The 18,940-nt window shown below is 30.4% G+C and overlaps 1 protein-coding gene across 16 annotated transcripts in view; it reads left to right on the forward strand.

The window, feature by feature from the left end:
• LOC126756224 (protein hu-li tai shao) overlaps positions 1–18,940 on the forward strand; it is an 81,583-nt gene that overhangs the window by 41,204 nt on the left and 21,439 nt on the right. For 8 of the 16 annotated variants that reach the window (XM_050469130.1, XM_050469145.1, XM_050469129.1 and 5 more), the window contains 8 exons: positions 4,985–5,261; positions 5,495–5,969; positions 6,832–7,567; positions 7,633–7,756; positions 11,601–11,711; positions 11,780–12,074; positions 12,148–12,273; positions 13,245–13,316. In XM_050469130.1, coding sequence (XP_050325087.1) covers positions 5,160–5,261; positions 5,495–5,969; positions 6,832–7,567; positions 7,633–7,756; positions 11,601–11,711; positions 11,780–12,074; positions 12,148–12,273; positions 13,245–13,316 — 2,041 coding nt within the window. In that variant the 5' untranslated portion in view covers positions 4,985–5,159. Of the gene's footprint in view, positions 1–4,723; positions 4,903–4,984; positions 5,262–5,494; positions 5,970–6,831; positions 7,568–7,632; positions 7,757–11,600; positions 11,712–11,779; positions 12,075–12,147; positions 12,274–13,244; positions 13,317–14,218; positions 14,282–14,459; positions 14,889–15,172; positions 15,981–17,828; positions 17,898–18,940 lie in introns of those variants that run through there. The other 8 variants (XM_050469138.1, XM_050469139.1, XR_007666560.1 and 5 more) reach the window with 7 other exon arrangements.

An 18,940-nucleotide genomic window follows, 5' to 3' on the forward strand; every position in this document is an offset into this window, starting at 1 on the left:
AAGCACCAATGAATGCATTTTGCAATAACAGTAATGTTCAAGTTTGAGCTGCATTGCATGTTGTGATAGTCAAGGGACAAATAGGAACGAGTACATATAGCGAGTAAGTGGAAGATTTTTGCATTTTTTTTACTGAAAACATAACATATACATATTTTTGTAGAATATAAAATTTTAAAATCTGAATTTAATGTTTATGTGTTTATTAATATTATATTTGTTACTAAGCAACTAGGTATTTGCCGGTTTTAATTAATGACAAATGATGTTCAACACTACGCAAGTGATATTGAGTGTCAATCTTGAATAAGTAGTGACAAACACACCATAAATGAACTCAAACGTGAAGTGTTGGTTGTGTTTAAGATTTTATTTTCTTTAATGTTTTTCTCTCCTTTTTTGTAACTGTGAACATACATAATTGCTGACTGACGCGGTTCGTTTCGTTTTGTGACAACTCACGTGTAAAGGGTAACGGCAATAAAAACAATTGTAAAAATAAAATAAGAAAACCGTGATAATAAGATAACTTTTCGCAAATGTTGGCAAATATAAAAGTACCGTTAATAAAGTCATAAAACGTTCCGCTTCTTCGTAAAAGCTACAATCTTTCATTTTCTATTAAATGACTGTTCGTAATTGTACTTTGTTATATTTATAAGTGCTCGCTACACACGTTTTATTTAATTTAATCTAACTGCAAGTTATTTATAATATAATATTTTAATTAAATTGTTTCTTATATATTGTTAAAACAAATCATTCTAAGTTATAAATAAATTTCTTCCATTTATTTTTACTTAAATATGTAATTTCCAACTTCACTTTAAACATTTTGTTGATAGTTTTTGGATAATTTTGTGTGAAAATAAGTACTTGATTTTCAAAATTTACGAATTAAATCTGATCATCCGGATGAATGAGTGGCCCATGATGAAAATTGTGAAAGTTCTGCCAAAAATAGTAATTGTCGCTTCTCATTAATAAATGTTTTTAGGAGTAGCTATCACCCTCCCCAACATCTGTCATTTATAATTTTTCAACAAGTCTCAAATAAAATGTGTAGCAGGCATAAAAATATCTCTGATATCTAATGTATAAAGCAAAAACAAAATCAACTTGAAATAAAATGAAATCAAGCATAGGGAAATTCTCAAATAAACATACGAGAAAGTGAATTTTAGCGGCCACCAAATGATTCTAGAAAACAAATTTAGGCAAAGAGGCGACCGACCGTACCGCTATAAGTGCCCCACATACACAATTACACAGCCAAGCATTTTAAGAAAAGTTCGCCGGCCGCAAAGCGAATGACGTGTGACGCGCGTGTGTTTTCTGTGGAATGTTTACGTTTAGTTAAAGTAAAAAATATAAATTTAAATTAAATAAACAAAAAAAAAATATATACATATATGTATAAACAGCCGTTAACAACTAATTAGAAACGCTCCCTTTATTGTAGGTGGCTGATGAGTATAATGATTAAATGTTTTTATATACCGTTATTTATATTCTTAAAAGTCTTGTATTGTTTGCGTTAATCTATTTATTACTAAATTCGCTCAGTTTAGTAGTTCTGCAGTTGAAGTTCTTCTATTTTTTACCAAATAGTAAAAACGTTACGATATAGAAGGTAAATTAAGTGCGACAGCTAATTAGAAACAGTTGTTTAAAGAATTAAAATTCCTTCTGGTGTTAATTTTTATTAATAATATTACTGATTTATAGTAAGCGTGTGTTTCAAAGTTGTGGTTTAAAATGTATTATTAAAGTTTTTTAATGAGAAAAAGCTGCAGCTGTACACCTACCCCTCGCAGCTACATTTTTGACCTTCGTCAGCCTGGAAAGATGTACAAAGAAATTTTGAACCAGGTCAAAAAAATTGTTTTCAATGCCCTTAAGCATATACACAATTTTAAAACTATTTCCAATGTTACACGCAAAGAAAAAAACCCGAAAAACAGCAACAGAAATATATCGCTGAATTACTACCATCGCCGGAAAAGGCCCAAAAAAGGGTTCCACTGACATTCTACATAAAACTCAAGATGCATATAATGTCCAAATATGCAAGAAAACAATTTCCCGGCGTTTGGTCGAATTTGGTCTTCACGGTAGGACAGCACGCAGGAAACCACTTCTGACTAAAATTCGAAGAAATGACGCGTAGACTTTGCCAACTATTATTGATCTTGAACAACAAATCAATGGCAGTATGTTGTTTGGAGCGATGTAACCTAAATTAATCGCATAGATCCTGATAGTCGAAGGTATGTTCGCCGACCAATCTATCAAGAATTTGATTCTCGCTATGTTTCACGCGTACTGAAGCATGGTGGCGGATCAATCACGGTGTGGGAATTTTTTCTCTGGAATGTTGTAGGTCCGCTCCATACGATTGCTGTAATTTAAAAAAGGAGAAATACGTCGACATTTAAAAAAATGTCATTTTGCCATGAACTAAGGAAGAATTTGCTTGTTATATGGAAATTCCAACAAAATAACAATACAAAGAATACGGGAAAGTTGACACAAAAGTTGTTTGTTAAAAATTCCATGAATGTTTTGGAGTGGCCTGAAGAGAACACATCTCTGTTGATGTCAAAAAAGCTGTAGGTACATAAAATATCCCAAATATGGATGTTCTTTTTGATGAAATTAGGACGACATGGCAAGCAGCACTAGTAGTGCGCTGTCAAAATCTTATAACGTCAATTCGCAATCGATGAAGCAGTATTAAAGTAAAAGGGTTAAGTAACAAAATACAAACTGAAAGTAAGCAATCTTTTTTAATAACAGTATTATTTTGCTTATAAAATATTTTCGTTTCTAATTAGCTGTCAATTTACTTTAATTACTCAAATCGTTGATTCTACAGTTTTTTTGTAAAAATCTTCAAAAAAAAAAGGATTTTTTATTTAAATTTTTACTAGTAGAGTTTAAGTTTAACTTAAGTTTTTTAAAATGAGTGAAAAAGCAATAAAAAAAAGTGATTTATTGGAAAATAACATCATTTACTTCAAACTAAGTAACGTTTCTAATTAGCTGTCAACGGCTGTACATACATATATCGTTTTGACCGTACGAACGTCCGCGGCTGTTGTGGTGCGTTCTAAAACTTACAAAATTTCTATTTTTGTGCAGATATTTTCCTAAACATAGCCAATAGGAAATTCAATGTACAACAGCCTGTAGTAAATATTCAAATAAGAAATGGGATGAAAATTCGAAAACTCAATATAAGGAAAATGTTATAATTTCAAATTTTGAGCTTTATTTTATTTGAGCTGAGTGTAAATGTGGCGGGCGAAACAGCTGGCTGCTGTTTGGGGCGTACATATATACGTGATAAGTGCTGTGAGATGTAGAAAAAAATGTTTAGATTTGTTCATGGGTTCCTATTTTATTACAATTCACCAACAGTAGCACTACGACATGTGCACAATTTGAAAGCAAATAAATTAATAAAAAGTGAAGTGGATGCTTGAGAAAGCGACATTTTATTGCAGTTGAAGTTGGTTGATGGTGGGTGAAATAGAATGTGAAAATATGGAAAATTTAATAGATGCCTCGCTGTACTACACAATTCACACAGCTTGTGTTTTTACTGAGTAATTTTTTTTTCAATTGTATGCACATATGGCCTTGAAGTTATTATTGGTGAATATCAAAATATACAGAATACGAGCGTGCTTATAATCATGGTTGCAAATTTTTAAATTTAAAAATTTGGATGAAACAGTATTTTTTATTATAACTTTTATGTATAAGCTTTTAATAAAAAATAAGATTATTGGATAAATTTTTTTTATCATAATGTTATTTGGTGTAAAAAATTTTAATTGAGACCTTCGGGATTAAAAGATAAAAAAATCTTCATTCAAATGTTATTAAATTATTTTTTAAATGTATTACTTGCAACCCTGCTTCTAATACAGAAATATTTGATTGAAAAAGAAATCCATGAATGTATGTATGTATATTAAGCACGGCTACAATATTATTAAAAAGTGTTACCAAGTTATTCTGAAATATCCCAACCAAAATAAACGCTATAATAAAATGCAAACTAAGTGAAAAACTCATAAGCACAAATTAAAATTATATTTCATTTAATTTATATGTATATAATTGAGTGCATTTCTGGTTTTATCGTGACTGAATACTTTAACCTATAAGAACATAATCTTGCGTACTTTGACCTAGCTGAAAGATAATCAAAAACAAACAGTTTACACTAGCTTCCACACACCTTGTCAACGATGAGTCAATAAGACCAATTGCAATCTTCTTATGTCGGCTTTTAATTGGGGTCAAATCGCTCTTTTACACTCACAAACTCTCTTTGCATAACCAGTTGCTTGTGCGATGGTGAATAGAGCGCCCAGTGTGCTCTTATTTATGCCGATTACTCTTACAACGCAATGCATTTATCGAAACAGTGATATGAGTGCATAGAGAAAGTGGTCCTGCTGTATAAACTACATTTTGCCGTTATTATAGTTTATACTCGGTCGTGCTTTTGTCGTTATTCTGTTCTCACATCTACCAAGACGTATTTTGTCGCGCTGTTGTGGGCTTTTTAAGGTCACTACCGACGAGGAGGACGACGGCAATGAATGTATCTTTTTACATTGGGCTGATATGCGCTCATCCTTTTTGAAATCACATCCTTTTCATATGCTGTTTGTGCATTTTTCCTCCAGCTTAATACACATTTTCATAGTAGACGTCCTTCAGCATTGCATAGACGTTCAGTCTCCTGCGAAATGCACAGGCAGGTGGTCGGTCGGTTATATCGACATATGTAAGTTAGTGGGCGTTTGCGTTTAGAAGTTTGTTTGATTGAGTGTCGTTTATTGGCTTTACTGCATTTTAATGTATTTGTCTGTCTACGATTGAGTACGTGTATATATGTGTTTTAAGCTTATATTATTTATTTTTACAAATTTCTAACAATATCTCTATATTCTTATCATTGTAGCACATTTTCATTCATTTATGGAGGGAAAATTAAAATAAAATCGGGAACAGTCTAAATTTTTGTGTAACAGACAGCCATTGAAAAATATATACAGAAACGGATATTTAGAATACATATAATATATATAAAGACGTATATATAGCAGCCATAACTAAAAGTAAAAACCGCTACAAATATGACTGAAGTTGAACAGCAGCCACCGCCACAGAATGGCATAGACCTTTCCGCTGCCGAAGAGGATGATAGCAGTAAAGCACGTCCAGCCGATATTGAGCAGGTATGCATATGAAAAACACTTTTTACCGCAAGTGGCCAAGCAGCCAAATTGTAGTGCAGCCCAATGAATGAGTGTCCACAGCTGCATCGATTTTTCACACTGGTTCAATTAGTCTGAGTGAAAGCCACAAATTACTAAACATTTACTACATTTGCGATTCGCACTTCTTCACCAGATTTAATGATTTAAAATTAAAGAGTTTATTTGTATTTAATTAATTAATTTTTTTATAGGATATGCGCGAAATGGAGCGTCGCAAACGTGTTGAGGCCATTATGGGTTCGAAACTCTTTCGCGAGGAATTGGAACGCATCGTGGATTCGGCACGTGACGGTGGCGGTATACTGCAACAGTTATCGGACATAATGGGCGTACCGACATCGACGCGTGTCGGTAATGTCTTCAAGGCTACCAATTGTATGCTGCCGATTAATGATATACGCGGCGTTGAATCCATGGGTTATGCCAAGGGTGAAAAGATTTTGCGTTGTAAATTGGCTGCCACATTCCGTTTGTTGGATCTGTATGGTTGGACGCAAGGGCTGGGCGCACAAATCACCGCCCGTCTCAAAGTCGACCAGGAGAATTTCTTGGTGAATCCCTATGGAATGATGTATCATGAGATAACGGCGTCATCACTGAACAAGGTTGATATGCAGGGCCAGGTTGTGGAACAAGGCACCACTAATTTCGGAGTGAATAAGAATCGTAAGTGTGTCATTAGACTAATATCTGCATTTAAATATTTGTGGAGATCACATATCTATTTTTTTAATGAAAATGTCACCTAAATTGTAAAGCACAAAAATAAACTAAAAGTTTCACAGAAATATAACGAAAAAATTTATCAAAAAGAGAATAATGCAAAATGTAGACAGTAAAATTAAAACCAAAATAGTAAAATAAGAAAAGTGCATAATAAAAAACCTATTTATTTTAATTTAAAAAAAATGGAATTAAAAACTATTAAAGATGTTAAAACAATTTGTGAAACAAAAAATAAATTAATATAAAAAAATAAATAGTATAATTAATAAAAGGAGATAAACTATAATAATATAAACCACGAAATAATATAAAAACCGCCCTCATTTAATAAAGAAAAAAATATTGAAGGGAAGAGAACATATTTAACAAATAAATAAACAAAATGAAAAAAGTAGATTTTTAACGAAGAAAAAAAAAATTAATTAAAAAAGTGAAGAAAATAAAAATGAGAAATGCAAGTTAAATAGATAAAAATAAACAACATTAATCTATTATTACGTACTAGTTTATTGAATAACATTAAAATGAAGCTAATAAAGTTGAGTTAGTATTTTTGATGTGCTCATAAATTAATTTGTTGTTTTTTAATGGATTTTATATAGTTTTATTATTGAATATAAAATTTTAAGAACTTCACAAATTTTTTTTTTTTTTACCGGACATTTTGTTAATGCAAATTCCTAAAAAATATAACTATATTCTCAAAATATTTTCAAAATATTTTCAAAATCCAAGAGTTTTTAAATTCATAATTTGAATTATACATTTTACTAAGAATATACATATATTTTTCCTCCTTTAGACTTTGCCTTGCACTCAGTGGTGCATGCTGCGCGCCCAGATATCCGTTGCGCCATCTATATTGGGTGCACACCCGTCGTTGCTGTCTCTTCGTTGAAGGTTGGTCTACTGCCATTGACCCGTGATGCTTGTGTTTTGGGCGAAGTGACCACACACTCGTACACGGGCACACAAATGGATGCCGATGAACGTGATCGCTTGGTGCGCGCACTCGGTCCCAACTCCAAAGTATTGATACTCAGTAATTATGGTGCATTGTGTTGTGGTGAAACCATCGAGGAGGCATTCTTTGCTGCCAGTCATATTGTGAAAGCCTGTGAAACACAATTACAACTACTGCCAGTCGGCGTGGATAATTTGGTATTGATACCGGAGGAATCACGCAAAGCTATTTATGCTGAAGCGCGCCGCCCACCTGAGGATTTGGAGAAGAAATTCGCTGCCGCTGTGGCAACAGTCGAGGCCAATGCTGCCGAGGCCGCTGCAGCCACTACCGAAGCTGGTGGTGTCGCTGTTGCCGCTAAGTCCACCACAGGTGCTCCTAAGTGGCGCGTCGGTGGTGCTGAATTTGAGGCACTCATGCGTATGTTGGATAACGCCGGTTATCGCACCGGTTACATTTATCGCCATCCGTTGATCAAGTCGGATCCTCCGAAGCCGAAAAATGATGTTGAGCTGCCACCAGCTGTTAGCTCGCTGGGTTATCTACTCGAAGAAGAGGAACTCTTGAAGCAGGGGTAAGTGGAGAAAACATTCGCCCAAATAATTATTATCTTGATGATTTGTTATATTTTTTTTCTAGCATCTGGAAGAAAGGTGACTTACGCAAGGGCGGTGATCGCAGCCGATGGCTTAACTCGCCAAATGTCTACCAGAAGGTTGAGGTCTTGGAAACTGGCACGCCCGATCCCAAAAAGATTACAAAGGTAGAGATTATTACTTTTGAAGATAAATCTGAAGCAAGTCAGAACTAAAATGAAATGAAAATGCTATGAAAACCTTAGATAAAAAACACAAAATCAAAAGCGCCCCACTAACCAACCGTACCAAAACAGAAGAAAGCTAATTATTATAAGAATATTTATGAAATAACGAAACTAATTCTTATACAAAATGTAGGACAAATATTTTTGGGGTTATAAAGTTTGCTAATTAGCTCTTACCAACATTAAATATGAATTATAAATGTAGCTTTAACATAAAAACAAATACTGCTAAAACATTGCTGCCGCCGCTCAATATTTTTTTTTTATTAGTAAAAGATATATAGGCACTGTTTGTCTTAACCAAATACCTAAACGTGAAGTTATATGTTTACTTTCTCATTTACAAATTTTAAAAATGTTTTAATGCGAACTCAAATTAAACATTTAAAAATGAATTAAAATTGTGCTGATGCTTACAAAACGATTATTACGTGCACATATACTTTAATGTTTATTCTGCTTTTCTGTATTTTTTAATAAGTGTTTTTATTTTCCATGCAGTATACTTTGAAAAAAAAAAAACTGCCATAAAAGTTTTAAGAATATGATTTTTAACTAGTCGAAAAGACTCAATTAATTTGACCAAAAAAATAAATAAAGGACTTTATGAAGCTGTTGCATTGAAAACTTTTTAAGCGCCTTAGTAAAAAATGAAATAAGTATAGTAATTTTATATATTTAACTGTATTGGTTTAGGGAATTATCATTTACTAAGTAGTTTAATATTTTTTTAGTTTATTTTACTTTTTATTTGATATAGTTGCAATAATGATTTTTTATGCTTATTATTTTATTTTATGACAAGGTTTGGTATTTTCTATTTTTTTATAATTATTTTTTTTTTATTAATATGTTTCTATTTTATTTGATTTTTAACACAACACAACATTCCATTTACAATTTATGCTTAGCTTCAAACTCCTTTAGATTTTCATAGCAAGCATTTTTTAGGTTAGAAAAGCGCTTTAAACTTTAAAAATTACAATCAAATAAATAAAGCTGAAAAATAGTTTTTAAAATAGCACAAATTATTGTGAAATGTGACCGAAAAATATGTGTGCATATTGTAATGATTAAAAAATTAATTGGATTACAATATATTTTTATACATAAAAATATTTCTTATTATATTAAATAATTTTTTGAAGTATTGCCATATTAATATTATTATTAAAATGCAGTCTTTATGCAGTTGTAATTGTGAAAGAATTATTTTTCGGTCCATTCTCGCATCCTAGTGTCAGCTAATAAAAGCTCCTGCCTATCTTATATAACTTTATATGAACAATATAACACAGTTTACGGATAACCATCCATAATAAAACTACTTGATTAATTTTGCAGTAATTCAATGAAATAATTTTAATTTAATGCAAGAAAATTATATAAAATATGAATCACACATTATTAGCTAAGTAAATGCTTTCAAATGTGTTTGTGGTACAGTTAAAGCAAAGCAAGTGAAATACATAATAATATATTAATGAAAATAAACCAATAAAAAAAAAATTAATTTCTTTTTAATTACTATATGCCCAACTAAAATTAAACTAACTTAGAATACCAAATTAACCATTGATACATTGACACAAAGTATATTCTCTTTAACTTCGCTTGAGTTATTAATTACTTGTGAGGACTTTTGCTTCAACTGCGGCTGCTATTAACCATTTATTGACGACGCTTTTTCGCTTTTCTACTGGGATTCGCTGTTGGGCAGCGTAATGCAGTTATATCATCAAATTGATGAGAGCATACATAAACGTTTTTTATTAAGTAAAAATGTAAAAAAAAATCAAAAGTAATCACACGTGCAATTGAAGCTGCATCGAAAAGAGCAAAAAATATAGAAAGAGAAAGAAAATGTTAACCCATTAACGCATTGTACTTTAATAATATTTGTAATTTAAATACTTTTAAAAAAATTACATATTTTTGTTTATAATACCAATGAGATTTTGAGTTTTTTAGTCTAAAATACTGTACTAATATATATATATACATGTTAAAATATTATAAAAATACTTGTTAATAATTTTGTGTATGTAATAATGTCGATTGTTGGCACGCAAGAAATGTTTTTTTTAGAAAGCGTTTGGAAATGTGTTTTATTTTTTATTAAAAAATAATAAAAATGAGTATATAATACGAAAATATAAATAACTACATTTAAACACATATGCATAAATTAATCAAAATATATAATATTATATTATACACAAGTCTTGTTGCAATGGAAAGTGTTCCAAAGAAGCCTTTTAAGTTTCTTGTCAAAAGTGGCATATTAAAATTCACCCCTACATTAACAATTTTTTATATGTATTTTCTTGCGTCTTGATAATCGATAGAAAAAATGGTTTGCATACTTTTTGTTTCTTTTTATCCTTTTTTGCCGTCTTATTAATTACTTTTATATCGTTTTGTTGCACGTTTGCATGATTAACTGCTTATCATTCACATATTAGTTGAATAAACATTTATTATTTAATGCGTTACGTCAAAAAAATGAAGAGCGTGTGCATCATGGTGGTTCTACCGAAGGCACTCTATCACAAATAAAGGGAGCCAACAGTTACAGTTGCATACAAAAACACCTGTAATTTTGAACGGTTGATTCCAGTGTCATGATGATTCAATATTCAAAATTTTTAATTCGCCATATCAATTAGGTTTAATCGTTGTATATAGACGCTTTATCAGTTTCTAATGGGCATTGAGCTATTTTTGTTATATTTCATTTCTCATTTTTTTTAATATTCCTTTGTTTTGTTTATTTTTTACTCTTGATGTACATATATATTATTTCGTATAAATTGCTTTGCTTTGTGAGAGAATGTTTTTAATAACAAAAAAATAACAAAAAATAATCTTAAACCTAAGTATGGTGTAACAGCACTAATAAATAAGTTACATATAATAATAACAATATTCTTATTAATACGAATATTTTTAGAAACGTTACATATAAATTTTCAATCATGTAAAAATATCATATTTTTATTATATATATATTTATTACTATTTTCTTTGTTATTATTTATTAAAATGAAAATTTCATTTTGAACTCACTATTATATTTACTTATTTAGTTATGTTTTGTGATTTTATTTAATTATTATGTACATATGTATATATATTTCAGTGAAAGAGATATGTACTCACATTAATTATGCTCATAACTAACTACATACTATAAATATATAGTTTTTTTACGTATACATATATTTTTAATTGTTTAAGTTATAGAAATTAAACATAAGTTTAAGCACGATACAAGTAAAATTTTTATAACTAACAAATATACAAACATTTACATACATACATATTTACATGTACATTTGAGAGATTCACCGTTTAAATTTTTAAAAACTAGGCAATTTTTGTTCAATATATACTAAGTACTGTGAATCCAGCAATTATAGTTTATGTTTTCCCAAACAACTAAGTCATATAAAGTAAAAGGTGAAATGTAATTAGTTATAGTAAAAAAAATCCGTTAAAAACTTACCAATATTTTCTTTCTCTTTCTACTTTCATTGCATATCTTTTTTCAAACTGCAAATGAACGCCACATTGCGCTGCCTCAAATTCGTATCAAATCTAAAATACTCAAATGACGGCATATTCCCAAATGTAATTTGATTTACCATTTCCGTGTACGCTCTTTGTGCATAATATGAAAAATTCTCGACCACCACTCTAACCAAATCCAAAATGCCTCCGATCCCTATCATCGCCTTTTCTTCGCTATATTTGTCACCACAAACAATGTTGCCGTTGTTAGTGGGTAGCCGAAGGTTCACCAACACACTCGACACCGGTACGCATCGAAGATCCCTTGCAATTTGTGCCAGCGGGAACAAATCCAAAAGAGTTCAGACGCTTGCAACAACAAGTAAGACATTGCAATTATAAGAGGTAACTACAAGAAATTATACAATTAAAACATTTTTTCTACTCTAGATCAAAGACAATCGTCGGGCTGATAAAATATCCGCCGGTCCACAATCACACATCCTCGAGGGTGTTACATGGGATGAGGCCAATCGTATTAAGGATGCGACCGTTTCATCGGCCGGTGATCATGTTGTGTTAATGGGCGCAGCCTCTAAGGGTATCATACAACGTGGCTATCAACACAATGCAGCTGTTTATAAGGCACCATATGCTAAAAATCCATTCGATAATGTCACCGATGATGAGTTGAACGAATACAAACGCACGGTGGAGCGTAAGAAGAAGAGCATTCATGGTGAATGTAAGTGCATCTCTGAGAAAATGATTCTGGCTTTCCGTATACTATAAATATTTCTTGTTTCATCTCTGCATAGATACCGATACTGATTTCTCCGAATCAGAGCCACTGAGTTCGATGCCAATCTCAGCACCACCACAGACGAAACAAATAACAATCGCAACTGCCGCAGTTAGTCAATCAGAGCCAGAAGATGTTTCAGGTGAGTTCAAAGAAGTGCAATAAAGAGAATATTGGAAATGTTAAAAATTAAAAAAAAGAGAGAAAATAATGGTCAGGCCATTGTTGGGCTAGTTGTACTACGCTGTTAGTTATTAACATGCCAATAGCGATGCGTTAAACAGAAATTTAGGAAAAAACTTTTACTGTACAAATGAATGAAGAATTTGCGGATTAACCATAATCCGGTGTAAGTATTCGGATGGAAGAAGCATTACTTCAGCAGTGTTCTCTAACACTTTTATGTTGTTTTTAGTGCTAAAGGCACAATAACAGGCAGGTTCACAGAATGGTCAGCTCTATCTGTTAACTGACCCAAGGCTGCTAACCAGACATTGAGAAAACGTTCTCACGACAGTTGGGTTTACGTAACCGGAAAGGACCCAGATTTTTATCCGGCCAAGAACTGTCAACTCGACAGAATTCTGCTGTTACAACAACAACAAAACGGCCTTAAGAGTGTTTCGTTAGCCTCTAAATCATATTAAAATTGTATATCACTATATTAGGTAGGTCTTGAACTAAATATTAGTTTCAATTTTAACATTTGAATGTTAGTAAGGAAAAAAATATCGAATTTATCTATTTCATGCATAAGACTTGTTAGTAAAGTACCTATATTCCGTAGCAGTTTCCGAGTATCGTATTCGCACGATTCGAAAATAACATTTTCAAAGTTTCAAATATAAATTGTTTCAAATGACTGACCTAAATGCCGCGACGCTTTAGCTTATTGCCCGGGGGAAAAAATTAGTTGACCTTTTCTACCATTGAATAATATTTTTTGGGCTATAGTGTACTTAAGTTTTAGTTTATTTTTTTTTCATTCTGGACTGATATAACCGCTTGAAATTTAATTAATTTAGACATAGTATAGTAAAAGTGATCATTTAAAACACTGACTATTTAAAAGTATAACAAAATAATACAAACAATTTCATTACTTATTTCTAGAACACCAAGTGATGAGAATAGAAACCCAACAAGCGCCAATTCCAAGCCAAGCCGAAGTAGTATTGAGCGATGGTAAGTCCAATCAAACAATTTTTCCATTTTTATTTACAAACCTGCATAAGTTTCGTTCGTAAACACTGAAAAAAAAGAGAAATATTGTTATATTTTCAAAATTTTAATATGCTGCGCGTGAAGCAATTTTCCTTCGTCATCATTAAACTTATTTAATAGCGTTTTGTTATTGTCTGAAAATTTGCTTTATATTCTATTTACATAATATACCTGTGTATGTTCAGATTTTTCTTATATTCCTTGTTTGTTTCTTTCGTTAAACATATGATTGTTGATATAAAAATATATACATATATATTGATTTGTTCAAGTACTTTAGTAGTTATATATTGCTTATAATTGTATTGTTTTGTTTTATATAGTCAATAATTGCATTTTTAAGTTTGTCTTTCCAAATGTTGAATTTCTTAAACTATTTTTCTATTTAGTTTTTATCCGCATTGCGCCAGCTGTTTGTTTAAATACAAACAATTCTTTACACTCAATGTATGCCTAATATTTCTGCTTAGAAATTTTGATTATGCTAATTAAAGGCTGAAATGGTGTGAGGCAGCCAGAAAAAATGCAAACAAAATAAAACTTTTTTATTCGCTGGCTACTTTAAAATTTCATATTATATATTTATTATTATTACTTTTATGTATTGTTATATCTTTATTTTATGTATGTAGTTGCCACTTACCAAAATTAAGTTTTTAAGTATTATTTTTAGCTATTTTTTTGTATCATTTCACTTTTTAATTTATTTTTACAATTTTACTTTCTCTTTCCCTTCTTTAATACCAACAAAAAACCAAAATATTTTATACCACTTTGTGCTACAACGTAAAACACAAATTAAACTCATTTAATTTTATAATACTTGTTTTTAACTTTTGTTAACACACATAATAATTTATTAGTTGTTAGAAAGAAAATATTACCCGTACTCGATAGCGTATCCGTCACATTTCTGTAGTGCGCAAGTAAATATTACTGCAACAACTATTTAACAAATTATTACATTTATAACTGACTATCTATCTCCTTTAAACGCTAATAACTTACTTAACTTAACTAAACTTATAAAATCTTACATTCCTTATTTTCATAAATTACAAACAAAACTATTTTAAACTCATGTTTCAATTCGTTTGCAAACAGGCCCAACATGTTGTACGGCGTGTATTAAGTGATTTATTATTTTCTACTACTACTACTACTACCACTTCTGCTACTATTTCTACTACTTCTCTTCTACTACTACTACTACTTCTGCTACTATTTAACAACCAAACAACTTTATGCATACTTCGTACTTCAGCCCCTGCTGCTATTGCGATACACACTCTCTTGTTCTCTATCTACTTCCTATCAATACTGACACTTTTCATACAGAACTTTCATTTCTATCTAAATTTATTTTTCAAAATTTTTACCCGACATTTCTATTGGCACAAGATTTTGGTTAGTTTTGTGTGCAGCTGCAGTTGTTTCCTTCGTAAACAAAATAACCGCTATGACAAAATTTTTGTATAAATGTTAACTGTCTTGATTTTTATTTTGGTGTAAAAGTTTTTTTAAGAAATCATTTTTCTGAATTTTTTTGTTCAAAATCCGTTTTTAACGTGATGTTTAAAAAAGTAATATCAATTTAATTCGTAAAATATTGTTTAATATTTTCATAACCAATTTTTTCTCGTTTTATTTTCGCTCTTAATAAGCTTGTAAAACATTTTTAGAATTATTAAATTTTCCGTTTCAAAATTTTCTCATATGTTATACGAATGAATTAGAATTTTTGAAAATTCGTTTAACTACATAAATCAAAATTTTTATCTTCCTCTTCTATTTCCCTTGCCTGTTATATTTTGTAGCCAGCTTCAAGAAAAAGTGAATTGGTAAAATAAAAATTACTCTAAAATAAAAAAAAAATCGGTAAAACATAAAATTTTTTATTTTGTGTAAAAAAAATAATTCCGGAAACTACAATAAAACTTTTAAAATGCAAAAATTTTGTAATTATTTAATTAAAATGGTGAATTTTTTTTTTATCGTAAGCCAGTAAAATTTAATTTTTTCCCCCAATAAAATTTAAAAAATGAGCAAAAGGAGAAGCTGCCCATCTGCATAAGTGTAAATTTCGCGCAGTAGTCCGTTAGTCTAATGAAGTCTGTCGAATTAGTCTAGTCGAAAGTGTTATTTAATTCTTAGCTAGTCAATTAGTTTTCCATTGGTAAATCAATCACGTGCGCACAGTCTGTAAAATGCGTGAGAGTTAAGTCAGTGCGTCAAGCAAAATCGACGAGATGCAGCTCCAAGTCCAGTTATTGAACCCCATAGTCAACTACTACCGCTTTGCGTATGATTGTGTTTATGGCGCTGCTATATTTTATCGCTAGCTTTATATAACTATCATCATCAACAACCACAACAACAACACCAACATCGATAACGCGTTTATAGGACCACAATCTACTACTATCGCTACTGTAATGTTTTGTATTAGTTTTTTCTACTACTAAATATTAGTACAATAATTACCTAATATTTTCCGGCACAACGCAAAAAAAAAACTAAAAAAATACTACCTACACAATACAGCTCAACAACAAATATACGTTTGAATTTTTAACTGACAGATATGTCGAAACTTAAACCACTGTACAGGCGAACCCCGCTGAGGTGAGTGCAAACTCGAAGATGAAACCAAAAAAAATATTAAGTTACCTTTCCACATTCGCTTAGTGAGTTTGGTAGGCGTTTAGTTCACTGTCGCAATGCAAATAAGCAACATTTTCAGTTAAAAAGTGTGAAAGGTTTTGGCTTTGCAATGCATTAGAGGAGCAGTAGAGCTCAAAAAAATTAGAATCAACATTATTATCACAATTGGTTAATGCCTATATGAAGCAAATGAAACGAAAAATAATAGTTACCAATAAATTTTGTAATGATTCTGTTAATTACGTAAATAAACAATACAATTTAACGTTTGAATTAACTTTGTTTTACGTTTACGAAACTACAATTGACTTAGAAATGCATACAATATTGTTAAAAAAACAATTTCAAAGGGAAAAATTGATTTTTCCTACTTTTACTAAGTATATATTACTCCATTGTCCACACTTGAAACTGAAAATTATGCCTTTTTTCATCATATGCCATAAATAGTGCCATTTACAAATGTCTCATATGCATATAAATATATATACCCCTTTTCGAAGTTTTCTTAACCTCAAATCACACATTTTTTCATTTTGTATACATAAGGATTATACTTATCACGCAACATACACAATAATTGGTCTAAATTTTTGCAGTTACACGCATACACATAATTCAACATGCTCACATTGCGAATTGTATATTGCAAAAAAAAAATTAATAATAATTAAAACAATTTCTAACTTGGTTGCATCTACTGGCAGTAAACCAAACTGCTGGAAACGATAATAATTACAAATTTAATTTCCACTTTTGTCATAACACATTTTGTTTTTTTTTTTCTAACCAAACTTTATTTTCGAAAATTGTTTAGTGTGCTCGTTATTTGTTGTTTTCCTAGCTGTTTAAAGTTTTTTCTTGTTTTTTCTTTACTAATGAAAATGCGTGTTAGTGCATATATTATAGATTATATTTTTAATTACCTATTGTGGGAAACTCAAGCTTTTTCTAATTGAAAAAAAAATTATATTTTTTTGTGGCTGACTCTTTTTGTACCACTGCTTCAAAAATTGCATTCAATTTGTTCGTTTTAATAATACTTGCTATGTATGATGGGATTTTGACATTTTCTTTAAATACATATTTTTTTAATTTTTTTTAACTCAATATTTTTTAACCAACCAACTTTTTATTAGCAACCCTCCTGCTCTTGTATCTATAATTAATAGTTTTAGGATTTAACATGCCTTCTCTCCAATCAACCCTTCCGCCACTTTTAAGCGTCGTTGGGTTATACGATTTTACTTTGTTTTTAGATGACTTTTTAGTTGTTATTTTGTTTGTTGTATTTGTAAGCATTTTTTTGTTATTATTTAAATTTAGTTTAGTCGGCGCTGCAGCTGTTAGTTAACTTAGGCGCACATACACCACTTCTTCGACGCATCTCGACATTTCTTTTAAACTGTTTGTACATTTTTATTATAATAAATTGTACAAATTAAAAAAAAATGCAACTTGAACAGCACAAATAGCAATAGCATGCAAAACATGCTTTTTTGTGCTCTTTAGTGTATGGAAAAAAGTATGCATTATTATCGCAAATAGTAAACATTTAACGTAAACACATATCTGTATGCTAACTACGCACATTTTTATAAAAATAAAAAATTAACGTTTTTAAATTTATTAACGAATATAAGCACACAAAAAAATCACTTACCTACATATTTTCTTTGTTATTAAAAAAACCTTAAAGTTATCACTAATTTTTTATTTTTATTTTCTATTTTTTTATATACAAAATTATCTTATATTCGAAAAAAAAACTTTTTTAAATTACTTGCATATGTATGTATATTCTTTTAGCAACTCTTAGTTTCTTAAATGGCGAACGTTCTCATACGGCTGTGAATCGCAAACCGCCTACGGGCCGAGGTAATAAATATTTCTGTGCGTTTTTTTTAACCAAAACCGAGCAACACAAAACGCTCGTACCTACTTTTTGTTGTAAAACATCATAACCCCTTGACAAATATATATCAAATATAGTATGTGTAGGTGCATATAATGTGCAATAATAAATATTAATATAAAATCGTCAAGTCATCAATTTTAGCACCAACCTAACCTCTGCGTTTGTAAATATAAGTCACTTGGGTGAAGTGAAGCGCTCCAAACATTAAAACGAATTTGCATTTAATGGTGTTGAATTAATCCTTAACCTGCGTTCATAAAAATTATACGTATTTGAAACCAAACATTTATGGTTAACTTTTGGTGTGCCGCAATTCCAATTCACTTTTGAACATACATACTGTACAATACTACATACATACATTTACCTTCTCTTACAAAGCACCTGATATTATTATTAAATACTATGCATACTATCTCCCTAACCACTACTGCAACTAAACTCGACTCTTCCTCAATTTACACTATATATTTCATTAATATACTCTGCAGACTATTTAATTCTAAAAATTGTAACTTTTAATAAAATGTGTGCTGTAGTATTATAAAGTGCTGTAATGTCAGAAATATACATATACATATGTATGTATATCCTTATCCAATTAAATTGTTGAATTTGACAAGCATGTTTCTTAGCTGGTGAAGTGTAGCGCTGTTCTAATTGATCTAACCTTAGTAAATATTATATATAAATATAACTTTTCTACTACTATACGTAAGAACCAATTCTATATTTTTAACAGCCTCGGTATTTTAGATAGTTTAAAGATTAATTTAAAGATTTCCTAAAATTGATTTATTGTTAAAATCTTTAGAAAAATAACTCTTTTAGCTAAAAATATAGTTTGAATACTTGAATGTGAGCCATGGTAATAACGGTGTATTGAACGAAAAATCCAGTTTAACTTTAAATTTAAATTTGCATAAAAAATTACTTAAAAATGGTTATTCTTTAAATAGAAATTACATTTTAGATAATAATAAAAATGATGGTAATCCTGTTT

The sequence above is a fragment of the Bactrocera neohumeralis genome, chromosome 4 (assembly GCF_024586455.1).
Source record: "Bactrocera neohumeralis isolate Rockhampton chromosome 4, APGP_CSIRO_Bneo_wtdbg2-racon-allhic-juicebox.fasta_v2, whole genome shotgun sequence".
In the NCBI taxonomy this organism is placed as follows: domain Eukaryota; kingdom Metazoa; phylum Arthropoda; class Insecta; order Diptera; family Tephritidae; genus Bactrocera; species Bactrocera neohumeralis.